This window comes from Ranitomeya variabilis, chromosome 8 (assembly GCF_051348905.1).
Source record: "Ranitomeya variabilis isolate aRanVar5 chromosome 8, aRanVar5.hap1, whole genome shotgun sequence".
NCBI lineage: Eukaryota > Metazoa > Chordata > Amphibia > Anura > Dendrobatidae > Ranitomeya > Ranitomeya variabilis.
Genome location: NC_135239.1, coordinates 195,246,495 through 195,274,173, shown reverse-complemented (window position 1 = coordinate 195,274,173; position 27,679 = coordinate 195,246,495). Strand labels below are relative to the sequence as shown.

Genomic DNA, 27,679 nt, shown 5'->3' with positions numbered 1-27,679 from the left:
AGTCTCTATTTTGGGCTTCCTGTTTGGGGCTACCTTAGTCAGAGTGGAGAGCTACTGCAAATATTCTTCTGGAGGACTCATCTGAATGTACATCATGTATAACTGACTTTTTGCAGAGGCAGCAATAAATGAAAACTTTGTGACCACTAGTGATGAGTGAACGTACTCAGATAAGGCATTATCCGAGCATGCTCCTGTGCTAACAGAGTGTCTTCGGCGTGCTCGAAAAATATGTTCGAGTCTCCATGGCCACATGTCTAGTGGTTGTTTGACAGCTGCAACACATGCAGGGATTGCCTATGTTGTTCCATGTTTTCACCATTTGTGGAGAATGGCTCCCACTGTGGTTCGCTGGTATCCCAAAGCTTAAGAATTGGCTTTAAAACCTTTTCCAGACTGATAGATCTCAATTACTTTGTTTCTCATTTGTTCCAGAATTTCTTTGATGATGTCTAACTTTTGAGGATCTGTCTACTTGTCAAGTTTGTCTACTTTTCTTTGTCAGGCAGGTCCTATTTAAGTGATTTCTTGATTGAAAACAGGTGTGTCAGTAATCAGGCCTGGGTGTAGCTAGGGAATTTGAGCTCAGCTTCCCAAAGATGTGATAAACCACAGTTAATTAAAGTTTTTAAGTGGGAGTGTGGCGCAATCACTATTTCACAAAGCGCCCTGTAGTTTGGGATTTCTTTTTCTCTTAATAATAAAGTCCTCCATTTAAAAACTGCATTTTGTGTTTACTTGTGTCGTCTTTGTCTAATATTTACATTTGTTTGGTGATCTGAAACATTTAAGTGTGACAAACAAGCGAAAGAATAAGAAATCAGGAAGGGGGCAAACACTTTTTTTTCACAGAACTGTATATATTTTAAAGTTTCTACTTACTCAGTTGAGTTGAGGTAGGAACTGAAAGACGTTTAAGTAAATGTCCAGGTTGGTTTAATAGGTCTCCATAAACCATGCCACAAGCAAAGGAAATAAGTGGCCTTTCAGTGCAGGCAAAACAAAATAGTTCAAATAACGACACTTTAGCGATAGTTCAGTACACTTGGGCTGGATAGCATCCAGCATACAACCTTGGTCTTTAGACCACACACAGCAGGCCTTCTTACCTCCACACCCTGTGCACTAATTATACAGCTGGACTTTCTTATATCAGCCATATCACAGCCCAGAGTGGGGATATGTGAGCACCCAGTCCCACCTTCTCTCTTACTACTCGTAAACTTGTCCCTTGCCACACTCTATTAATACGCTCAGTACTATATGTGCTGGAGCTTGTTTCTGGGCTTACATCACTGAGGAAAAAAACCTCTGTGATACATATCTCCCATCAATGTTGTTTCCAGCGCCATCTCACGATATAAATATACTAGCTATTGAACCCGTTCTACGCCCGGGTGGCGAGCATTTATATTGGTATATGGTCTCCATCCTGGTATGTGCTGCTCCCATCTTGCTCTCCCATCCTGTCATGTGCTGCTCCATCCTGCGCCCCCATCCTGTCATGTGCTGCTCCACCGTGTCATGTGCTGCTCCATCCTGCATCCCCATCCTGTCATGTGCTGCTCCACCGTGTCATGTGCTGCTCCACCGTGTCATGTGCTGCTCCATCCTGCGCCCCACCCTGTCATGTGCTGCTCCACCGTGTCAGGTGCTTCTCCATCCTGCATCCCCATCCTGTCATGTGCTCCCATCCTGCGCCCCCATCCTATCACGTGCTGCTCCATCCTGCGCCCCCATCATTGCGGGCGGCTGTGCGGAGTGCGGGCGGCTGTGCTGAGTGCGGGCGGCTGTGCTGAGTGCGGGTGGCTGTGCTGGGTGCGGCGGCTGTGGACGGCTGTGCTGGGTGCAGTGGCTGTGCTAGGTGCAGCGGCTGTGCGTGGCTGTGGGTGGCTGTGCGTGGCTGTGGGCGGCTGTGCTGGGTGCGGCGGCTGTGCTGGGTGCGGCGGCTGTGCGTCGCTGTGCTGGGTGCGGTGGCTGTGGTGGGTGCGGCGGCTGTGCGTGGCTGTGCTGGGTGTGGCGGCTGTGGACAGCTGTGCTGGGTGCGGTGGCTGTGCTGGGTGCAGCGGCTGTGCGTGGCTGTAGGCGGCTGTGCGTGGCTGTGCTGGGTGCGGCGGCTGTGCTGGGTGCGGCGGCTGTGCTGGATGTGGCGGCTGTGCGTGGCTGTAGGCGGCTGTGTGTGGCTGTAGGCGGCTGTGCGTGGCTGTGCTGGGTGCGGCGGCTGTGGACGGCTGTGCTGGGTGCGGTGGCTGTGCTGGGTGCGGCGGCTGTGCGTGGCTGTGGGCGGCTGTGCGTGGCTGTGGGCGGCTGTGCGTGGCTGTGCTGGGTGCGGCGGCTGTGCTGGGTGTGGCGGCGGTGCTGGGTGCGGCGGCTGTGCGTGGCTGTAGGCGGCTGTGCGTGGCTGTGGGCGGTTGTGCGTGGCTGTGGACGGCTGTGCGTGGCTGTGCTGGGTGCGGCGGCTGTGGACGGCTGTGCTGAGTGCGGCGGCTGTGCTGGGTGCGGCGGCTGTGGGCGGCTGTGCGTGGCTGTCCTGGGTGCGGCGGCTGTGCTGGGTGCGGCGGCTGTGCTGGGTGCGGCGGCTGTGCTGGGTGCGGCGGCTGTGCGTGGCTGTGGGCGGCTGTGCTGGGTGCGGCGGCTGTGCTGGGTGCGGCGGCTGTGCTGGGTGCGGCGGGTGTGCGTGGCTGTGCTGGGTGCGGTGGCTGTGCTGGGTGCGGTGGCTGTGCGTGGCTGTAGGCGCCTGTGCGTGGCTGTGGGTGGCTGTGCTGGGTGCAGCGGCTGTGCGTGGCTGTAGGCGGCTGTGCTGGGTGCGGCGGCTGTGCGTGGCTGTGCTGGGTGCGGTGGCTGTGGTGGGTGCGGCGGCTGTGGGTGGCTGTGCTGGGTGCGGCGGCTGTACTGGGTGCGGCGGCTGTGGGCGGCTGTGTGTCGCTGTGGGCGGCTGTGCGTGGCTGTGGGCGGCTGTGCGTGGCTGTGCTGGGTGCGGCGGCTGTGGACGGCTGTGCTGAGTGCGGCGGCTGTGCTGGGTGTGGCGGCTGTGGGCGGCTGTGCGTGGCTGTGCTGGGTGCGGCGGCTGTGCTGAGTGCGGCGGCTGTGCTGGGTGCGGCGGCTGTGCTGGGTGCGGCGGCTGTGCGTGGCTGTGGGCAGCTGTGCGTGGCTGTGGGCGGCTGTGCGTGGCTGTGCTGGGTGCGGCGGCTGTGCATGGCTGTGCTGGGTGCGGTGGCTGTGCGTGGCTGTAGGCGCCTGTGCGTGGCTGTGGGCGGCTGTGCGTGGCTGTGCTGGGTGCAGCGGCTGTGCGTGGCTGTAGGCGGCTGTGCTTGGCTGTGGGCGGCTGTGCGTGGCTGTGCTGGGTGCGGCGGCTGTGCTGGGTGCGGCGGCTGTGCGTGGCTGTGCTGGGTGCGGTGGCTGTGGTGGGTGTGGTGGCTGTGGACGTAAGTGGTGTAAGTAACAAATAGCTGTGGCATGAAGTGCCACAGCCTCATGGCACAGCAATTTGTTACTTGCGGAGGGTGAGTATACTTACCTGTCCCGTTCCACCGACGCCATTCCGGGCCATGAATATCCCCCTGCTCCCGGAATCGGCGCCTGCGCAGTCCGCGCTTTCCGGCGCCATTTTCTTGAAGACACATTGCAGTGTGCCTTCAAGAAAATGGCGCCGGAAAGCGCGGACTGCGCAGGCGCCTTTTCCGGCACCAGGAGGACAGATTTTCTGTGTCCTCCTGGTGCCGGAAAAGGCGCCTGCGCAGTCCGCGCTTTCCGGCGCCATTTTCTTGAAGACACACTGCAATGTGTCTTCAAGAAAATGGCGCCGGAAAGCGCGGACTGCACAGGCGCCGATTCCGGGAGCAGGGGGATATTCATGGCCCGGAATGGCGTCGGTGGAACGGGACGGGTAAGTATACTCACCCTCCGCCTCCTGGCTCGTCCCTGTTTCTCTGTTGGAGATCGCGGTGTGCGTTCAGCGCTTACGCATACCGCGATCTCCTGGGAGCGTCGCTCTGTGGGGTCCAGACTGCGCCGGTGCTTGCGCTTGCGCAGTCTATAAAGGCTTCGGACAGAGTGACGCTCCCAGCGTTATATTATATATATATATATATATACAGTACAGACCAAAAGTTTGGACACCCCTTCTCATTTAAAGATTTTTCTGTATTTTCATGACTATGAAAATTGTACATTCACACTGAAGGCACCAATCAATTAATTAACACATGTGGAATTATATACTTACCAGCAGACACATCTCTACAACAACTGTTAAGAGGAGACTTTGTGCAGCAGGCCTTCATGGTAAAATAGCTGCTAGGAAACCACTGCTAAGGACAGGCAACAAGCAGAAGACACTTGTTTGGGCTAAAGAACACAAGGAATGGACATTAGACCAGTGGAAATCTGTGCTTTGGTCTGATGAGTACAAATTTGAGATCTTTGGTTCCAACCACCGTGTCTTTTTGCGACGCAGAAAAGGTGAACGGATGGACTCTACATGCCTGGTTTCCACCGTGAAGCAGGGAGGAGGAGGTATGATGGTGTGGGGGTGCTTTGCTGGTTACACTGTTGGGGCTTTATTCAAAATTGAAGGCATACTGAACCAGCATGGCTACCACAGCATCCATCCGGTTTGCGTTTAGTTGGACCATCATTTATTTTTCAACAGGACAATGACCCCAAACACACCTCCAGGCTGTGTTAGGGCTATTGACCAAGAAGGAGAGTGATGGGGTGCTACGCCAGATGACCTGGCCTCCACAGTCACCAGACCTGAACCCAATCGAGATGGTTTGGGGTGAGCTGGACTAAAGAGTGAAGGCAAAAGGGCCAACAAGTGCTAAGCATCTCTGGGAACTCCTTCAAGATTGTTGGAAGACCATTCCCGGTGACTACCTCTTGAAGCTCATCAAGAGAATGCCAAGAGTGTGCAAAGCAGTCATCAAAGCAAAAGGTGGCTACTTTGAAGAACCTAGAATATAAGACATATTTTCAGTTGTTTCACACTTTTTTGTTAAGTAAATAATTCCACATGTGTTAATTCATAGTTTTAATGCCTTCAGTGTGAATGTATAATTTTCATAGTCATGAAAATACAGAAAAATCTTTAAATGAGAAGGTGTGTCCAAACTTTTGGTCTGTACTGTATATTGTAGGGATTCTCTCGCTCTCAGGAAGCTGGGTAATGTTCACAAAGGCGCAAACTTCTTGGTGCAAAGGAAGTTTTATTTAACTTCATAAAGCTCTCCAGGTAATGGAAAAAAATGTCCATACACCTGACATCCAGACTTTGCAGGTCCAATCAGCTACTTGCAGGGACTACCAGTTTCCTACATGTCCTTCACCCAGACCTAAGGGTCAGAGATTCTTATGCCTCTAGATCCAGGCACTTATGAGCAGCTCTATGCTCTTTCAACTCCAGCTGAACCTCCTGGATTGGAGGATGGGAATGACTGGTCCTGCCCATCACTTACCAATCATTTCTGACACCTGAACCTCTACTGCTCCACTAAATCAAAATCTGTCAGAAGAACCCATCAGTGCTTGAGCCTTTTTCAGGTGTCACGTCACTGAGGCCAGTTGCCTCGGTGACACAACCACTCCGGCTCAGGTGCCCTCTTCCGTCCGTCTCAGACCTCAGGATTGTCCCAATAAAATCAGGACTCAGATGTCTGGAGAAGATGAGTGACGGCTTCTCTGGGGGCTTTAATGACGGCCGTATTGTTTGTCTCTCAACGTTCCCAGAAGCACATATAATGATATAAAATGTACAAACACTAAATATAAATCCATATATCGCAGTGTCGTGATTGCCAAAGACATTGCCTCTCATCATAAGTGATGAAACATGTCAGTAATATATCATTCCCTTTCAGAGGCATCTTTAAATGTGTCATTTCAATGGGGGCTGCATGCAGAGACCTGTGTTGGTCCTTCAGGGAACATCTGGCTATAATGGTCATGTGATGCCAAGAAGCCGTTAAATACATTATAGAAATTAATGATCCTGCACGCTCAGTGAGAGGGAATATGAATATACATGATGCACGAGAGGCAGAGGGAGCAGACTATACTCCCCTGCCAGGAGGAAAAGGGTAAATGTTCCCACTATGTCCAAAAAAATCACAAAGAAGAAGATTGAGTGAATTTGGATTCAGAGATTGTAACAATTTTGGTAAAATTGTAAATAAAAGATGATGTAAAAATATAATAAAACATAAAATAAGAAAAAAATCTATATTACAGGTTCTAAAAACCTCCCGATATGGCATCCGATAATCCATAACATTTTATAATCAAACAATGGGTGAGCGAAGCTTCCTGTTACAACTTGCTGCAGCTGCACAGTGAATTGATTGGTGACTGAGCATGTGCAGCGCTGCCGTATTCAAGTCTGAGGAAGGCAAGGGAATACTTTACTGGGCTGCTTCTATTAACTCCATAAAACTCCACAAACGGAGCACTATTCACAATACTCATCAACAAGGTGAAGAGCAATGAAGACACAGAACCCCTTTGATTCTGGGGTCCCAGTGTTGTGGTGCACTGTGATCAGACCTTTAGGTTTTGTTTCGCCGAAAGGAGTCTTCTGGGGATTAAATTATTAATGGATTGGTGGGATTCCAACCCCTAAGAACTCCAACGATCAGCAGAATAAAAAGGTTGTATCACTCTCTGAATTATTGAATCTGTTCAATATTTATTCAGGTACAGCAGCATGTTTTCACGGGTGTGTCAGAGGCTGGAGACAGTCACACAGCATCTGGCTGCAGAAGGTCTCTGCAGTTGGCTTTGCAGATGCCTTGCTAGTCCTTCTGATTCTTGGACCAAGTGGCATCCTCCCCCTTGACGCTAACTGACACACTTGGACCTGGCTGCTTCTGGGAATTGCTGGTGATATTTCCATTTTTCCCTGTTGAGGCTTGGAGCTATAGCTATAGCAGTCGGCTATCTTCCTCTTTGGTGCTGTTGGAGGACGTCTGTGTTATCTCTCTGAGTCTACTCAAGATAAGTGTTCCCCTCGTTTGTCTATCCCATCTGTCTTTAGCTGTAGTGGGGATCGACTAGCGCTCATCCCGTCCTTCCCTAAGCAGAGCTTATTGGCAGGGTCTGGCAGGGATTAGGTATCTGTTCGGCGATAGGTGCAGAACCTATATAGGGACGCTTGGGGAAGACAGGGAGACTTTAGATCTGCCTAGGGGTCTCCACTTCCCCCTTCCCCAGTGTTGGGTTCCTTCCCCTGATCCCTTTGTGTTGCACTTAGTCTTTCCCACACTGTGCGTGACACATGTGGCTTTGAACTGGAGCCGAACCCCATTCAGACCCTCATCAATAACACCTAGCCTATCCAAAGAATGTCCTAATGATAGGTAGATACTTTTTTTTTTTTTTTTCAAAAAGCACTCCTTAGATTAGAACCTCCTTAGAACCAAATGGATTATATAGAGAGTATTCCTTTTATATAGAGATAGATTAATTATATTTCATGGTTATGATACATAGATGACATCTTTTTTAATCTTTTAATTATTCTGTCACGTTTATTTTATAAACTGTAGCAAGTCTGTTGGTTTATAGAAATGGTATGTAAATCAGGCTGAGAACATGATTGAGCATTCATTTTAAATAATAAATAAGATTTTTAAATATTTGAAAAAAAGATAAAATAATGTAATTTCAGAAATGTGGAACAAGTTAGAAAAATCCCAGCTCGGAAATGCTAAATGTGGATATGAATATATAATTTATGTGGGAAGCATGATCTCACCGCAACAACACAGCAACGGTTATTCAAGTAAAATGCATGTTGTATAAAACACGTTTTAGGCTCCGAAAAATAGAATTTATTTTAGGCAGTCATTTATTTTTATAATCGTCAGTCAGTTATTAGCTATTAAAGAAGCTCTTCCATCAAAGTTTTTATCCTCTTAGTATATTGCAGCCATCATATTATATAACAGTATGTACTTACAATTGCTCATTTTGCCTTTCTACCCAGCTAATTCTTCTGTTTTCTCTGCTCTATGTCGAACCAGGAAGTCTTTTGACCCTGCATTTATCATCTTCAACTCTTAACCCAGCAGCTCCCTCTTCCCCCGTCAAAGACTTTTGCAGTGACTTATAACTCATACAGGGAAAATTGACCTCCTGTTTCTACATAGAGCTTAGAATAATTCAGCTAGTCAGTTATTAATCACGTGATGCCATAGGCCGAATGGAAAAGAGAAGAATTAGCTGGGGAGAAAGGCAAAATGAGCAATTGTAAGTACACAGTGCTATATAATATGATGATTGCAATGTCTTAAAAAGATAACAAGTTTGATCGGAGGGGGGCTTCTTTAAGCTTGAAAATTTAACCAAAATATATTAAAGCCCCCGTACACATCAGATTAACCAAACCAGCTGATTTTGTCAGGACTGGTGATGAAAGTGTTTGGTCAACTCTTATAGGAGTTATTCACCAACAATCAAGTTATCCCCCATCTTTAGGATAGGGCATAACTTGCTGATTTCTGGGAGTCAAACCACTGGGAACAACAATAGAGGGCTTTGTAGTCCTATCCTGAATGGAGCAGAGGTGTGCTCCATTCATTGTCTATGAGACTGCCCAACACATGGCTTGGTTATTTCCCATCCCATAGTCAATGAATGGAGCTGATGCCGAGCATGCACATCTCTGCTGCATTTAGAATGTTCTTGGGGTTCTAGAGCCCCATTCTTGACATTACTGGGGTTCCCCGCAGTCAGACTCTAGCAATCAGCAAGTTATCCTCTATCCTCCAGATTGACACACACGTATTGTTTTTTTAAAATCCTGACAGAATTGGAAAACTTGTTTTTTTTAATGTGCAGCATGTCACTTCTTTTAGGCTATCTGCACACGTTGCGGATTTTGCTGCGGGTCTGCAGCAGCTTTCCATGCATATACAGTACAATGTAAACCTATGGAAATTGCAATCTGTAGTGCCCATGCTGTGGAAAAAAACGCGTGGAAACGCTGCGGGTTACATTCCCCAGCATGTCAATTCTTTGTGCGGATTCTGCTGCGGTTTACACCTGCTCCACAATAGGAATCTACAGGGGTAAAACCGCAGGTGGAATCCACACAAAATCCGGGGTAAATCCGCAGTAATTCCAAAGGTAAAATGCAGTGCCTTTTACCTGCGGATTTCTCAAATCCACTGCGGAAAAATCTGCCGAGCTCCAAAATACGTGTGCACATACCCTTAGTGTTTTTGCAGCGTTTTTTTCCCACCCATAAAAAGCAATAAAAAAGTGAAAAAAACCTGCAAAAAAAACGCAACTCCATTTCTCGCTGCTTTTAAATCATATTTGGTGAACAAAACTAGCTTTATTAAACATGTACTGTAGACAAAGCACACATGCAATCCACACCCCAAAAAAATGTATCAAAGCGTTGCAAAAATGCAGCCAAAAAATGCTGAAAAATTAACGTTTTCAATGCAGCATTTTTCCTGGCTTTGGCTTCATAAAAAAAAAATGCATAAAAAATGCTGCAATGTGAATGCAGCCTAACACAAAAACTGATTTACACAATAGGTCATTTTTACAGATGACAAGTTCGAGATGAATTTTCACGTAGGTAAAAAAAAATAAAAATCTGTATTTCCGCTCCTCATTGTCACAACACATAAATGGAATAAAAACTGGCACTTGATGCATAATTGCACCTCATAAATCTCCAGCTATTTTTTTATACTGAGGTCGAGCCCTTGCTTTTTCGCCGGAGAAGTATGATAAATAAGCCCCGTGTTGTGACAGACGACCGGTCGCAGGAACCCATTTACAAAACAACAACAAAAAAAACAACCCCATTGTGTTTTCTGCAGAAAGGCGCGCTGCTATTCCGGGGACTCATTTGCAGAGGTTGAATTGAAGTGTTTATTCCTCTTTATCGAGAGTTAAGATGTATGGGGCTGCTTAGTATTCCGAAAATAGGAGCCTGGAATATGGCACCTGATCACCATAAATCCTGCGGGCGCCGGGGGGGATGATGGGGAAAACAATGCGCAATTTGTCTGTGCAGCTTTCTGGGAAATGACTTGTATTATTGGGGGGGAATAAAAAAATACTAGATGTTATAAGAGCAAGTGCAGATACCTGCGAGATCTATTGTGGGAAAAGTGTCGCAAACCTTTCGCCGCAGAGATATGGATCTTTATACAAAGCGAAATATTTGCAACAACTTTCACTTTTTTTTTTAAATTATTACTTTTTTTTGTGTGTGTGGGGGGGGGGATTTGTGGACAGAATTTTTCCATCACTTTTGGCATTTTTCTTTGTGGATTTTTCGATGATTAAATGAGTTAAATTCATGATGAGATGAAAGTGAATCTGAAAAAGGCAAAAAGGAATATTAAAAAAAAAAAAAAAAATCAGAAAGAAGGCAGAAGAAACGTATACTGTATGTATCCAAGAAGGAAGTCTTAAAGGGGTTATCCATTATTTTTGTTTTACTATGGGCCTAAGAACTACCTGTTGTGCCCAATGCCGATCACCGCCGGCACAGGTCATAGACTGGTCCTTATGGCGATTTGGCGCCTTCCACTGATGTTAAATTGACAGAGAAGTGACTTTTCTTCTTTTCTTTCACTCTGCTCTGTTGACGGGGCGTGACTGACTGACAATGTCATAATGATTGACAGCCGGCTCCCTGCTGCCTCACTGCGGGGAGTCGGCTGTCACCAAGCATGACGTCCACAGTCACACCTTGTCCATAGAACAACTTAGAAAAGGAAGAGCTGCTCTATTGACGTGAAGCAGTTAAATCACTGGCAGTAGCGGTCTGTGTCAGCGCTGGATAGAACTAATTAAAAGGGTTAATCCAATCTTCATAGGTGGATATTGTCAGATAGTGCTTTTAAAACCAAGCACTTTTTTAATTTACCGCTTATTAAAATTTACAACAGTTCTTGAGATATTAATGTTTTTCTTTTGTTTACAGCTCGTTGCTTAGGAAACCGACCGCCGCTCCAGCGATAACGGCCGGCTTCAAAACAGTGCGTATGAGCTCAATAAAAAAAATAAAATAAAAAATTGTTGTATTTACGAGCTCCATCTGACAATACCCATTTATGAATATGGGAATAATCCTTTAAAGGGGTTGTCCGCAACTTTAACATTGATGGGTTATCCGTAGGATAGGTCATAAATGTCTGATTGGTAGGGGTGCGACACCCGGCACTCCAGCTGATCAGCTGATCTCGGGGTCAGACGGAACTGCTCAGTTACAGAGTTGCACAGCTCCATCGACTGAATAGTGGCCAATGCCGGGTACTGCACATCTATTGATTTGTATAGGTGGCGGATGTGCAGTACCCGCTCTGGCCAGTATACCGTTGTTGGAGCTGTGCGGTGCAGCGACGGGACTGAGAAGTTCCGGCACCGATAACAGAACCATTAAAATGGGAAAATCTATTTTTTCCCCCTAATTTAAAGAGTAGAAAGTTCTCTCTTTTTTCATATATAACAAGGATCTGTCATCGCTCCGGATGTGTCTGTTTCAGTATATACTACTAATAAGATTGGCAGCATCCAGGACCAGTGGCCACATCGGTAGTCCATGATGGTCAGATCTGTGGGGAGAAGCCCATGGGAATACCCAATGTGAACTGGACCCCTTTCTCCACAGACCCCATAACATGTAATGGAACTTCCTCTTTATCTCATTGATAGAACATCAATATCAATGTAGTGGACATCCCCGTTACAGTTGTCTATGATTAGAAAAAGGGTCTTCTGGGTTTTGTTGGATATTTAAGGGTCTCAGCCTTATTTAAGTGAATAAAGTGGAGCTGCCCTGTTAGACACAGGACATGGACAGGAGAGGTGCCGAAACCTTGGACAATCCCAAAAATCTGTACTATTGCCGATAGTTCCATGATCCTACGATCAGTTCCCTGTGTGATTCATGGAGGAAAGATACTCACAAATTCCCTCCCCACAAAGGATAAGCTCTGATCGCTGTCATGCAAGTGACCTGTTATAGAGATATTAATTACCAGGAAGGCTTAATCATCGCGAGCTTCTAATGTGAGTCATCCATCAAATGGGGGAAGGTTCGTGACACTGGTTGCACACTCATCCTTCGTGATTAGCAGAGGTTAAGATAGATGAAAAGACCAAAAACACCTACAGTAAGACTGTGAACGTCGTCACCGGCATTCATTATGTACCAATTTATAAGCACATGTCAATATTGCCACTTTCCTCCATGTTATATTTTAATTTCCTTCTAAAGTAATGGAATTTTTGTTTCCAAATTTGCAAAAATTATTGCCAAATTTTGTAAAAATAAAATTGATTTTTTTCCTTCTTCCACTCTACTTAAACTGGTCACAAGTCAGTGGGAAGTGATGACTAGGATGTTGTCATAATGTATGGATCATGCAAGGGTGAAATCCAACATGCCTAATCCTTACGTCTGATGAGTCTACCTTTGGACAGTGGGGAGGCCTTAGATCGTCAAATGATTTTACCGGAATTGCTAAGTTTCCCCAACTTTTGTTTACATCTGATTTCCGTGCTCACAAATATCTTCATAGACTCCTAATCAGTGAAAAAGCAACTTTTTCTTTTGGCATACGTTGGGCGAGTGTGCATTGATGTACTTTTTTTTACTGTATAGTCTGCCAGACTTTCTATCGAGAGAGATAAAGGGCGTCACAGTCAATAATAAATGACCCAACAGAACATCCGTAGATTGGACTCTCGTGCTCAGATTTGGAATGATGCAAGGCTCATACATTGATCGTATCCATAGATTACAAATGTTCTTTGCACGTTTCACTCCATAATTTATCACTGTATGAAATATTAAACTTATGTCTGACCCCTAAAGAATAGAAAAATGAACCAGCACCATGAACGGAATATCCTATCCGGGTGGATTTCTATTGCTCCAATCCATTTACATGTGCCAGATTTAGCGATAAAATGAAGGATTATTCCAAGCAGAAAATGCTGATCCCGAAAGTGTGCTCCGAAATGCACCATCAGAATGGAGTGGTGACCGTACATGCTCATCATGGCACCACTGCTCTTTTCACTGCTGTCGCCAGCATGACCATAGAGGATTACAGTGGAGGTGCACATGCGTGGCTGCCAATCCATTCCAACAGGGCATTTCCGAGCTCTGTGCTCGAGGCTTAAACTGTCATAGGACAGAAAGCTAACACTAGAATTGAGCAAAAATATTTGCACCACCATCATCCAGTGGTCACATTGGTAGTCCTTGGCTGCCGAACCAGAACCCTGTGAGTCTCCTCCTACTTTCCAGCATCCCGGGTGGCTCTCCTAATTAGTAGACGCAGCACAAAGTCATACCACTGGAGGTCACAAACAAAGAGGGACCCTGTACAAGAACAATATATGTACCCTTTGCAGCCCAATAGCTCATCATAATGCACAATTCCACCTGCTTTGGAGGCGGACGTGGCCCTCTTACCTCTAGGGCCCCGTGTTATCACACAGGTTCCATCAATGATATGTCCACCCCTGGTGCACACACCACAATGATGAGGTCTTGCTGAGCCTCCTAATAAGAAGAGGTGATGACAGCAGGTAAGAGGTAGATTGCAGGGCTCTGGTCCGGCGACCACAGATTACCTATTTACTTGCTGCAATATTTTTGCTCAATTCTGGTTGAAGGGGTTGACTCTTTTCAAAAAACTTTTACCGATAAAAAGTTTGCTGCATTATAACATACTGTGCTTAACTTCCTTTTCTGATGTTTGGCACAATGTCTCTGCCACTGCCCATTATTTGGCTGCAACCGTGACGTCACGTCGACATCGCTGCAGTCAGTCACTGGGCTCAGCAGCTCTCTGTATGTAATGCAGTCTGGGTCAGTGACGGAGACACAGCACCGGACCCGGGAGAATAAGCAAAGAAAAGTTTGATTTTTGTTTTTTTACAATGAATATATCAAGAAAAGTTTTCTGAAAGTGATAAAACTGTTCAACTCGGTCCCATTGGATAAGTGATAGCTTTTTAAGGTTAGGAATAACCCGTGTCTTCTTTGGTCACGGATAAAAAAAATATACACATGCAAGTTGAAGTATCCAAATCAAACGTAATGGAAAGTTACCTGAATGGGTAAGCAATGGCGATATCAACGCGGAGGTCGCTCAGAGTTCTGTTGGCGCAATCCACACTGACTCTCAGCTCTCCGGAGTAGCCTCCACATGTTGCAAATGCAAAGATTGCAAAAAGCTGCAAGAATAGTAAAAAAAGACAAGTTTTTAACACATTGATGAGAGGATAAATTGAGATAAGAAATTGTAAAATATAGACAGTAGGTTACATTGTCATTCTATCACCATGGAAACAAAACGTCATAACTTTATATTACATGGAATGAGAACAACTGAAACTGACGCAGAAAAGAACTTATGGATATTAGTGGATAATAAACTATGCTAGAGATCAATGCCAGGCAGCTGCTGACAAGCAACATAAAGTCATGACATGATTCAATGTCTGAAGAAAAAAAAGCAGTTATGTATTCCAGCCATAATCCTTCTCCTGATCCCATGGCCGGCACAATGGTAATGCCCATGCCATCAAAATGCTGTATCATCACAAGACTGAACCTCTGTGAATAATATCCAGTCTGCAATTGGCTCCGAAGCTGTTATTGAAAGGGAACCTGTCAGCACATTTTAACTTATGAAAGTAGTGGAATAGCTAGATTGGGTCTTGTCTCCTGATAACAATGATACCTTTTTTGTAGAGATCAGATGCACCAGTGCTGAGAAATTTAGCAAAGAAAGCATAAGCAAATCAGGCTTGAAGTGCACTGGGGTGTGTTAGTGCTCTTAGAAGAAATGGTTCAAGTGCACTGACACGTCCGCTAAGCCTACCCAGCCTGTTTTGTTCTTTGCTAAATTTCTCATGACTGGCACATCGGATGTCTACAAAAAAGGTATCATTTTTATTGGGGGGCAAGCACCTATCTAGACATACCACTACTTCTGTATGTTACAACATGCTGACAGGTTCCCGTGAAGTTTATACTTATGTGTTAAAAGATGGACCACATATTGATGGGCTACTTGGATCAATAACTTTCTATTTCTTATAACAACAGCTGATTAATTATTGTCTATTATGTGAGATCATCTGTCATGGCACTGTTGCGGAATATCCCAGGGCTAGGGGCTCCTTCTCTATCTCTAAAGCTAGGGGCTTTAAAGATGCTCTCTAGATCACTTCTCATTGTGAAGATGCAGGGGCCACGTGCCTTGCAGAGCTCCTAAATCAGCCCTTGTCTGCCACCTCTCCTACCCAGGGAAGTTGGGAGCTGTAGTGTATAGAAATAATAATAATAATAATAATAATCTTTATTTATATAGCGCCAACATATTCCGCAGCGCTTTACAGTTTAACAGTTTCAAACACAACAGTCATAGGTAACAATGTTAACAATACAGTAATAAAGCAGAATAAAACAAAATGAGACGAAATAAGACGACCCTACAATCTACAATAAGGTGGGGAGATACAAAGTACAGGTGTGTATTTACAATGCCAATAGTAATAGAAATACCCAAACCAGACTAACAAGGGAAGACGTACAGGGATAAATGAAAATACAAATCATACAAATATGCACTCACAAACAACAGAGTGGAACACCAGTAATTAATTGAAGGAAAAAATAAATAGGAGAGGATAAAGATATGTACGCAGAGAAATCACCAAGCAATGGTCTTCTGAACAACACTCAAATCGCCTCCTCAAACAATCAACACCTCCAACTCCAGAACCAGGCAGTATGAAACTAACACTGGCAACCCCTGATTTCCAGAGGCGACTATATAGCAGAAGGCAGTTGTCAATTCTGAACAAAGCAAAAAATCTCCAGGCGCTCTCAACTGAAAAGATTAACCCCTGAACTGTTAGCAGAAACCTGCACTGTTTAATACGATGGTGAAGTGCTTCTAATCAGTGCAGGAGCAAGTGAAATTAGACAATGCGGTCTTCTGGCCTCTCTCTGTGGCGGTAAACCCACGACATCATCTTATCTGGGGATCAGGGGCAATGTAGAATACGGACAAGACGGTAAATGGGATCTGTAATACAGCAGGCGTAATAATGTTCCCACTTCTCAATAAACACTATAACATCAGCTCTAGAGATGGAAAAAGGGATGCGAGCACGGCATGTTCTCTTTGAATCCTCTCAAACTGCAGAATCCATTTAATTGGAAAAATACTTTGCCACGTTTGTGAACAGACGCTCCGAAGAAGCAGCCACTTCAGAGACATTTAAATGTCACCTCACATTCTGCCTCCAGTGAAATGTAGTCAGTGACACGAAGGAAACAACCAGTGAGAAAAATGTAAGTGTCAAACTGATTACATAGGATAAATATCTAATGATGATGTTTATTCAAATGCTCCCACTGCTTTCATACAATGTGTTCTCAATTAATAGGTAATGTGATAAAGAAATAATCTGCAAATCACTTCATTTAAAAACTGTGTTACCTTACCCTTGAAAATTTACTACAAAGAGCTGGTGTTTCTTCTATGTCTACCTTGAAGAAGAGCTACTGCAACACAAATATTGAAAAAGTGGCGGCATCCCATGAAAGCTTTCCAGTCCTCGATCATTAAGTATGATAATTAAACTCTTAAGAAAACATTCAGACCAGAATCTAAGCCCTGAATCACTTTGATTGTGCTTGCATCTACTTCCCTGCAGGAAACTCCAATAAAGTCGGATCCTTTCTCACCTCTTGGAACGGTTTCCCTTCATGAACTCAATTACGAAACACTGATAAAAAAAATATCAATATTCTGAACTGGTGAAATTAGGAACGATGTCACACAGATGTCACCTTGTCACACAATGACAGTGACCGTTACATTGTATGAGACAGGAAAAGTAATGTTTTCGCATTAACTGCAAAGTTTGGCTTATTATTGGGCAAGTTCCTGTTCTGACCTACATAATTGGCTTAAATTATACTTTTAGGTACTACAATAATATGACTCATGATGAATTTTGCCACTGGCTATATTGAGAAGTTGATAACATGTCAACCAGAGACATAATTTACAGATCATGTGGGCTGATATTTAAAGAAGACCTGTCACTTCCAAAAAAAATCGAGTTAAATATCTTGCAAAAAAATCCCCGAGCTCCCCAGATTCCGATGCTTTTTTCTGTTTTGTGCTGCGTCGCTCCATTGCAGAGATATTCACATTTGTTGCTTTTGGAGCGCAGCATGTGAAATCTCTGTTTGCAGACCAACTTGTTTTTTTTCTCCAATTCTCTAGGAGTGTGCGCTTTCAGCTCTCCCTCCCAGATGCTGCAAATCGCAGCTCCTCAGCTGATCTAGAGGTCTCAGACACTGCTTAGCTGTGATTGTCAGCATCTGGAAAGGAGGGGTGAAACTGCACATCCCAAGAGAAGACTCTGAAGAAACGCCCAGTTGGTCTGCAAGCAGAGATTTCACACTCTGTGATCCAAGAGTAACAAATGTGAATATCTCTGCAATGGAGCGACGGAGAGCAAAATGGAAAACAGAGGCAGAATCAGGGAAGCTCAAGGGTTTTTGGTATTTAACTCATTTTTTTGAGCAAGTGACAGTATCTCTTTACGTGATGCCTTATTTTCCTATGTAAAAGAGCCAGTGTTCTATTGATGAAGAATGCCATGGTAGAGCAGGTGGCACTTTAGCCTGCCATGGACATACTTCAAGGCTAGGAGCCATTATAGAATTATTGTTAGTTGGCTATAAAGATACCTGACAGGTAAAACTCAATATATGTTTGCATGAGACACCAGAAAAAAAATCCAAGCAAGTAATTTATTTTTGTCTAAAAATTATTTTTGCATTAGTCTTTCATTAAAAATGTTATCCAAGTTAGCATCTACAGCCTCTATGTATCATTGTACCTAGCGGACAGCTAAATGGGTTACTCATCAAATCTCCTGTAAGATCTTTGTCCTAAGATGGTTTGTGACAGATAAAAGATGAATCTTGATGTGTCTATAAATCGACTTAGAAGGGGAAGAGAGATAATTGTCACACACCCTTCTGTCATACAAAGTCACTGATTGGTTAGTCTGCTATGTACAGTGATACATACAGGCTGTAGAAGCGTTTGGCATGCGAACATTTATCCGACAGTTACCTAATGTGTAAGGCCAGCTTAAAAGTCAGAGCTATTGTTCTTCTGAGCTTTATCGTAATATAGGGGACACCTTGCTTCTCAGTATGCTCTTCTTGAATATATACACCTTGGAAAATGTCTACTTCTTAGAGGGGTTTATTAACTATAATCTGATCACAAAACATACCCAGTGATCATAAAACTATAAATGGGACATATATACCAGGCTGGGGAATAAAATGAAAACTGAGAAAAAGTGTTCATTTTCCCTATAGCGCCACCTCAGGAGAGTTTAACCATTACATGGTGGATTGACTGTGTAATGTAGGAAAGGACAAGTCCTCCAGAGAGAGACACTCTTTGTAGCTGCTTTCTACTTTATCCAAGAAATGAGGGTCTTGAGGATCCCCCTCTTTTAGGCCTCGCGTAGGCAACCATTTTAACAGACGAGTGCTATCTTTGGTTTTGACGGATCGCACTCGTACCCATGTTATTCTAAGGGGCTGTGCACATGTCCGATTTTTTCCTTGGTCCGAAGAAAAACATCGCGACATGTATGATTTTCCTCCAAGAAACGGATGGCTCTCTACAATTCATGTCTATGGGTCCATGAAAAAAATCTTTTCATAGACTGTCATAATGGAGAAGGTGGAGAAACGTTTTGTTTCTACATCTCCGAAAAAATTGGATCACATGCTGATTAGAATCTGATAAGCATAATCGGACTGATTTTTTTGGACGGAGAGAAAACGGTGGTCTGCACCTGCCCTTCCTGTAATTCACAATTTAATACTAGGACAACCCCATTTCTTGAATATTGACCAAACACAACTTGCACGATCTACCTATATTCTTTTTTTAAACTAGAAAAGACTCTAGACTAGATACATCTAAGAAGCCGGAATTAGCGATGAGGAAATAATCGGTAGAAATTGCAAACTTCACCGGGGCCACGGTTGATATGAATGCACTCACTGTACAGCCCTGCAGAATATGTCAGTATATGTAAGCTATGATGTTAGTAATATTAATGAAGCATAGATAATTAGATTTCATTTCATTAGGAGCTTTGAAGATGCTTATGGACTGGCCCCTCCGAGCCAATTCGTGATCATGTGACCAGGCATAAACTAAACCAACAGTATGTATAGCCAATCCACATGACCAGTGGGGGGGTCTACACTGGAATCTGATCATATAGCTCCTAAAAAGAGAAGTTTGTGTATCTATATAAGTGCAGGATGTGTGCACAAGAACCACAGTGTGCCCATTGGGCACCATTATTTCTATATCCACAACATTATTCTTTATTTTCCTTCCATCACCAGTAGATAAGAACTACCTAAGGAGCTCTGTATTCTGTCATTTTGCTTCTGGCTGAGGTCATCACTAGTCACTGAGAAGTTATATACTTTGTGCAATCTTCTTTGTTACATCAATCAGCTATATTCTATGGTTTCGATTCTCCTGCAGCACTCCCACAGGAGGAATGAAGTATTGCAGCAATCCTTTTAGAAAAGAAAATGGGGTATACATGTAATGAACAGATATAGCAGGTCCTCCAGAGCAAGAGCCACTTTTAGTAGTTACTCCACACTGTGGTAAGTTACAAAAATTCTTAAAAGGGGGATTCCTTTTATAAAATGAGCAAAAGTTACAAGTCTAACTCCAGTAGGGGTCGGCATGGAGTAGAGATGTGCGAAAAGATTTGGACTACCCTGGTCTGGCATCCACTTGTTAATCCATGGATCGGGGCAATGCCAGCTTCCGAGTCATCCTGGATGCCTTAGACCCAGTGATGTAGAAAATGGACCTTGACATCATGAGGTGTAGGCACTCAAGATGCCGGCATTCGAGTATTGACCAAAGAAGTTTGCAATTTACTCGTCTGGCTGCTAATGATTACTGGAGTGGACTCTGGATAAGGGTAATGCAAATATTATTGCTCGTCATTGCTCAAAAGAGAAGTTTTATGTATTACTAGATGGTGGCCCCATTCTAACGCATCGGGTATTCTAGAATATGTATGTAGTTTATTTATGAAGTTTTCAGAATAATGCAATTTATACACAGGATTCGGCCAGCCGGGCGTGACCAATTAGCGAAGCGTGGTTCGAATTCCGCGCCAATTTGCGGCCGGACTGCGCCTGTGGCTGATTGTGACCAATCAGTGAAGCCAGGGCCGGCTCCAGGTTTTTGAGGGCCCCGGGTGAAAGAGTCTCAGTGGGCCCCCCTCTTTAACACATACCACGATTCATGAAGCACAGATACAGCAGGGAAATATACCACAGCCAAGTAGCATATAACAAAGCCCACGTAGTATATAGCACAGCCACATAGTATATAGCACAGACCACATAGTATATAGCACAGCCCACATAGTATATAAACACAGTAGTGACACCAAAATCTGATTATCAAGAGAAGATTGAGTATAGTATATCCTATAATTTAATTATAATTAATGGATCACCCCCTATGTGCCAATTATAGTGGAAAACCACTAAAAAGTGCAAAACAAAGCTCCCAACATGAGGACCCGAGCCAATGAGAACAAGACAGGGAATATGCGTGATATCAAATTATTTAATTTATTATTAATAGATAGCAATATTGACAACCATTTATTGAAGAATATATAGTAAAATGAAATAGTTAAAATACATATATTAATTAATAATTTACAAAAATTGTGCACAGTAAAAGCCGCAAAATCATGAGGCAAGCCAAATACTATATAAATACATATGGCAATTTATCCCAGTACACACTAAAAAATAATAAGAGAACCAATAAAAAAATAATATAAAAAAATATATATAATATGTGTCAGTGATAAGAATATCACTAAAGAAACCAAACAATTCACTTTCAAATCTCCAGGTGACCATGTGTCAAAATAAGGTGCTATGTGCAACAATCCAATTATCACCAAAAACTCATAAAGTGTAGCAAAAGTGGCCAGAAGGCCAAAAAGTGCAATGTGCCAATGTAAATGGGAAATGCCAGTTACTTACAATGATAGATCAAGGGAGTGACCCCAGGCTGCCAGCGGCTATCTAATGTGCACCCCGACGCGCGTTTCAGACACGCAGTCCTTCGTCAGGGGGAGTGTATGATTTACATGACCGGAGGTGTTTATATACTATATCATATAATGGTGTTAATGTAAATCCCCGCCGTTTGTGCGGCGCATGAGCCGCCCGAGCAGACCGGAAGTCCGGGACGCAGCGTCATGTGACCGGACGCACACGATAGGATCATGGCGTTACCAAGGACACAGAGACGCCGCGGCCCCGACGCCAGACCGCCGAACGCTCATGCGCACAACAGCAGGGACAACATGGACACAGAGAAGCCCTAAAGGTGTTCGTGAAAAACCAGATGATAGGTGATAATAATTAAACGCTGCAGCGCAATTGTGAGAGTATCATAAGTGTAGTGAAACGCTGCTGTGTAGACAAACTATTCATAGCCATATTAAAGTGGCTATGTGCCATATTTTAAACAATAATGTGTATGACTATAGTGTACCAAAGGCAAAATAAATGTGGGTATGGTGTAAGTGAATACTGAAAATAATAACACTAATACAGATTATGTGACATACAAATAGTATTTATAATAAAATATATTCCTTAGGAGACTCACGCTTAGTCCCAAGGAAAAAAAATATAAATATAGCTATATACAAAAAGAAAATTGACACCATATAACAAAATAATAATATACATAACATTATTTATTTATCTAGTCCGTATGGATCCAATGTGAGCAGAGCCTCGCTCCATCAGAGCCGAACGACAAAAGAGCCCCAGGTGAAGAAGACAGGTCACAGGCTCCTGACTCCACGCGAGGGCCCAGCAAGCAATAAACCTCCGAAAAAGGTACTTGATTAAAAATTTGCCTAAGATGATATAAGCACACTAATTAATATAACATAAATGCTTCATATATCAATATTGGTCATGTTACAAATACATAATAGTTAATATATGTATCTATACAAATAAAATATATTATATATATATATATATATATATATATATATATATATATAGGTGATAGCCAAACCAATGATAAAAAATTAAAAAATTAAAAAAATTATTAAAATATATATTTATAATAAAAGTTATTAAAATATAAATATATACTCTGTATACAACAATAAGAGAATTATGTAGAAATATTTATAAAAATGGAGCAAAACTCAAATTTTCGTTAAGGCCTTTAGGTGACACTGTATCCAATAACCAAATCCATTTTGTTTCTAGTTGTGCTAGGGGTATACTTATCTTCCCATTTCTCTCATTATGTTTTATCATATCTATTCCTACCACCTGTAGGAGAGAGGCATCACTATTGTGATGTATCTTAAAATGTTTGGGAATAGTTTTTAGCATAGTGATGTCCTCACTTTCCCTAGCTGCTTGTATTCCTAGTACGTGTTCTCTTGTACGTACTTTTAGCTGACGGGTCGTCATCCCTACGTATATTAATGAACATGGACATACGGCATAATATATCACAGCTCGAGACGTACACGTGATTGAATGTTTAATTTGGTATGTTTTTGTACCCTTACTATCTTTAAACGATTGTGACCTCAAAATATTAGGGCAGGCTACACATCTCCCACAGGGTTTACACCCAGGTTGTGGTTTAATCCCATTCAGGAATGTAGAACATACTGATGGATCACTTGCATAGTGACTTTTGACAAGAGAATTACCAAGGTTCGGTGAGCGTCTGAATGTAATGGCCGGTTGTTCACCAATATATTTGGATAATATTGGGTCACTTTGGAGTATTGGCCATGATTTTGCCAAATAATGGCGCATTAAATCAGTCTGGCCATGAAATTGAGTGATATACCTTATGGGCTGTTTTTTAGTCAGAGGTTTGGCAGTATATAGCGCCTCATGTCTTGTTGTGTGCTTAGCCCTATTATAGGCCCTTTTAACTGATCTATGGCTGTACCCACGTTCATAAAACCTCCCCTTCAGAATACTCGCCTGTTTTTCAAAGTCCTCATCATTAGAGCATACTCTCCGAAGTCGTAAGAACTGTCCTATGGGTATGGAGTTTATCATAGCCTTCGGGTGTGATGATGACGCATGTAGGAATGAGTTAACTGATGTCGGTTTCCGATATAGATCAGTCTGGAGGATATTATCTACACCTCTTTTGACTACAACATCAAGAAATTCAATTTGATTCAGGTCCCATTTATATGTTAGATGTATGTTCAGCGAATTTTGATTCAGCTGAAACATAAAAGATTCCAAAGATTTTACAGAGCCTTGCCAAAGAATAAAAATATCATCAATAAACCGTACCCATAGGAGGATACGGTCCATTGCCGGTACAGTATCTGACATCAAGAGGTCCCTCTCCCACAGCCCCAGGAATAAATTTGCATATGCAGGCGCAAATGACGCACCCATTGCGGTGCCCTGGAGCTGTAGGTAGAAGGACCCCTTGAATAGAAAAAAATTATGGGACAAGGAAAATTCCAGAAGTTCTAAAGTCAAATTATTTATGTCTCCAGATGTTGGGAAGGAGTCCAAAAAATAACGAACAGCCCGTAGTCCATCGTTATGGCGTATATTCGTGTACAAAGATTCCACGTCACACGATACTAGTAAGGTATCACTACTGATGTGTAGGCCATCTATTTTCTTTAAAAAGTCACTAGTATCCTTAGTAAATGAGGGCAATACCTCAACCAAAGGTTGCAATCTAGAATCTACATATTTATTGATGTTCTCCATAAAGTTTCCACAGCCCGAGATAATTGGCCTACCCGGTGGTACAGTTTTGTTCTTATGGATTTTGGGTAATAAATAAAAAGTGGGTATCATTGGTTCTACCACTTGTAAAGCTGAAAATAAATCTTTAGTTATCACCCCACTATCCCTCGCCCTGTTAAGAATAACTAATAGTTCTCTTGAGAATTTGTCTAGGGGGTTGAAGGTAAGTTTTTTATAACAGTTCTCAACCCTCAGTTGTCTAAATGTCTCCGCCTCATATAGTGATTTGGGCCAGATGACTATGTTTCCCCCTTTATCTGCAGGTTTAACAAGAATATCCTGCATACCCTGTATTTTGGTCAAACTATTTCTTTCTTCCCTACTAAGGTTGGCAGTATGAGGGTAACGAGGGATTTTATCAAATTCCCTACTAACAGTCTGGACAAAAATGTCCAAAGTGGGGCATGTGGAAAGAGGTGGGAATCTATGTGAACGTGGTTTGATGGAATCCGGAATCTTACCTCCCTCAGTTCCGTTATGTTCTCGTGCCAGTTCTTCCAGTGTCTCTAGTGCCTCCTGTTCCGCCTCTGTAGGGAATAACAAATTTACATCCTCGTTATGGAAATGTCGTTTAAATAGTAATTTTCTTGCAAATAGATGCAAGTCTTTGATGGCAGTGAATTTATCAAAGTTGGCCGTTGGACAGAACATTAGTCCCTTACTCAGTACATCAAGTTCCATTTGAGAAAAGGTATGGGAACTTAGATTAATTACCTTATTACTATTTTCATTCCTTTCAGGGGAATATCTGAAATTCCGTTTGGTTGGTATGTAACGAGGTTCTCTTTTACGTTTTGGAGTAGAGATGACAGATACTGAAGTAGAGGCGGAAGAGGAGGCACAAGAGGTGTCACCGTTAGCCGTACTTGACGTTATGGATATCGTGCGTTCACGGTTCATATTCTTACGCCACCTATAGATTCTCCCATTTGCCAGGTCATTTTGGTCTCTCAACAATTTTTTGGCCTGTTTATCCTGTATGTCTTTTGCCCATTGATCCACCAGTTTTTCCAATTGTGGATTAATCATTCCAAACTGTTCAGGGGTAAGGTTATTCTTGGCCTTCATAAGATTTTCTTCTAGGGATTTATCAATCTCAGCCAGGTTTTTTAAATTAAATTGTATTAAAAGCTCCATTAATTTTTTAGATGTCTCATTACATGTAGTTTCCCATTTGCTGATGAAATCTTCGTCATTCACGGGAAAAGATGGTGTAATCTGAATCCTTAGGCCTCTAGGAATGAGTAGCCTTTGCACATAATTCTCCAAAAACGCCCTGTTCCACCAGGAACGTGTACGTTTATATGTCAAGTTCTTTATAGTATAGAAGAAATCATCATATTGTATACCACCATTGGAAGTTATAAGACTACCACTATTGCCAAACACCGCATTAATTTGTCCCTGCCAGGACTGTTCCCTGGTCCTAAAGTCCATGTCCAGGGCAGAAAGGCCTGTGCAAAACACAGTATATATATTAGTAAAGAAACACAGTAGTGACACCAAAATCTGATTATCAAGAGAAGATTGAGTATAGTATATCCTATAATTTAATTATAATTAATGGATCACCCCCTATGTGCCAATTATAGTGGAAAACCACTAAAAAGTGCAAAACAAAGCTCCCAACATGAGGACCCGAGCCAATGAGAACAAGACAGGGAATATGCGTGATATCAAATTATTTAATTTATTATTAATAGATAGCAATATTGACAACCATTTATTGAAGAATATATAGTAAAATGAAATAGTTAAAATACATATATTAATTAATAATTTACAAAAATTGTGCACAGTAAAAGCCGCAAAATCATGAGGCAAGCCAAATACTATATAAATACATATGGCAATTTATCCCAGTACACACTAAAAAATAATAAGAGAACCAATAAAAAAATAATATAAAAAAATATATATAATATGTGTCAGTGATAAGAATATCACTAAAGAAACCAAACAATTCACTTTCAAATCTCCAGGTGACCATGTGTCAAAATAAGGTGCTATGTGCAACAATCCAATTATCACCAAAAACTCATAAAGTGTAGCAAAAGTGGCCAGAAGGCCAAAAAGTGCAATGTGCCAATGTAAATGGGAAATGCCAGTTACTTACAATGATAGATCAAGGGAGTGACCCCAGGCTGCCAGCGGCACGGATCATGGCGTTACCAAGGACACAGAGACGCCGCGGCCCCGACGCCAGACCGCCGAACGCTCATGCGCACAACAGCAGGGACAACATGGACACAGAGAAGCCCTAAAGGTGTTCGTGAAAAACCAGATGATAGGTGATAATAATTAAACGCTGCAGCGCAATTGTGAGAGTATCATAAGTGTAGTGAAACGCTGCTGTGTAGACAAACTATTCATAGCCATATTAAAGTGGCTATGTGCCATATTTTAAACAATAATGTGTATGACTATAGTGTACCAAAGGCAAAATAAATGTGGGTATGGTGTAAGTGAATACTGAAAATAATAACACTAATACAGATTATGTGACATACAAATAGTATTTATAATAAAATATATTCCTTAGGAGACTCACGCTTAGTCCCAAGGAAAAAAAATATAAATATAGCTATATACAAAAAGAAAATTGACACCATATAACAAAATAATAATATACATAACATTATTTATTTATCTAGTCCGTATGGATCCAATGTGAGCAGAGCCTCGCTCCATCAGAGCCGAACGACAAAAGAGCCCCAGGTGAAGAAGACAGGTCACAGGCTCCTGACTCCACGCGAGGGCCCAGCAAGCAATAAACCTCCGAAAAAGGTACTTGATTAAAAATTTGCCTAAGATGATATAAGCACACTAATTAATATAACATAAATGCTTCATATATCAATATTGGTCATGTTACAAATACATAATAGTTAATATATGTATCTATACAAATAAAATATATTATATATATATATATATATATATATATATATATATATAGGTGATAGCCAAACCAATGATAAAAAATTAAAAAATTAAAAAAATTATTAAAATATCTCTGATGGAGATTGGGACCTGATAGTTCCTTGGGACTAAGCGTGAGTCTCCTAAGGAATATATTTTATTATAAATACTATTTGTATGTCACATAATCTGTATTAGTGTTATTATTTTCAGTATTCACTTACACCATACCCACATTTATTTTGCCTTTGGTACACTATAGTCATACACATTATTGTTTAAAATATGGCACATAGCCACTTTAATATGGCTATGAATAGTTTGTCTACACAGCAGCGTTTCACTACACTTATGATACTCTCACAATTGCGCTGCAGCGTTTAATTATTATCACCTATCATCTGGTTTCCTGGCACCTATCGTGTGCGTCCGGTCACATGACGCTGCGTCCCGGACTTCCGGTCTGCTCGGGCGGCTCATGCGCCGCACAAACGGCGGGGATTTACATTAACACCATTATATGATATAGTATATAAACACCTCCGGTCATGTAAATCATACACTCCCCCTGACGAAGGACTGCGTGTCTGAAACGCGCGTCGGGGTGCACATTAGATAGCCGCTGGCAGCCTGGGGTCACTCCCTTGATCTATCATTGTAAGTAACTGGCATTTCCCATTTACATTGGCACATTGCACTTTTTGGCCTTCTGGCCACTTTTGCTACACTTTATGAGTTTTTGGTGATAATTGGATTGTTGCACATAGCACCTTATTTTGACACATGGTCACCTGGAGATTTGAAAGTGAATTG

General features: G+C 42.7%; 1 protein-coding gene across 2 annotated transcripts in view; it reads right to left on the bottom strand.

Moving 5' to 3' along the window:
- SYNPR (synaptoporin) overlaps nucleotides 1-27,679 on the bottom strand; it is a 187,270-nt gene that overhangs the window by 58,566 nt on the left and 101,025 nt on the right. For both annotated transcript variants that reach the window (XM_077275882.1, XM_077275883.1), the window contains one exon: nucleotides 14,093-14,217. In XM_077275882.1, coding sequence (XP_077131997.1) covers nucleotides 14,093-14,217 — 125 coding nt within the window. The remainder of the gene's footprint in view (nucleotides 1-14,092; nucleotides 14,218-27,679) is intronic.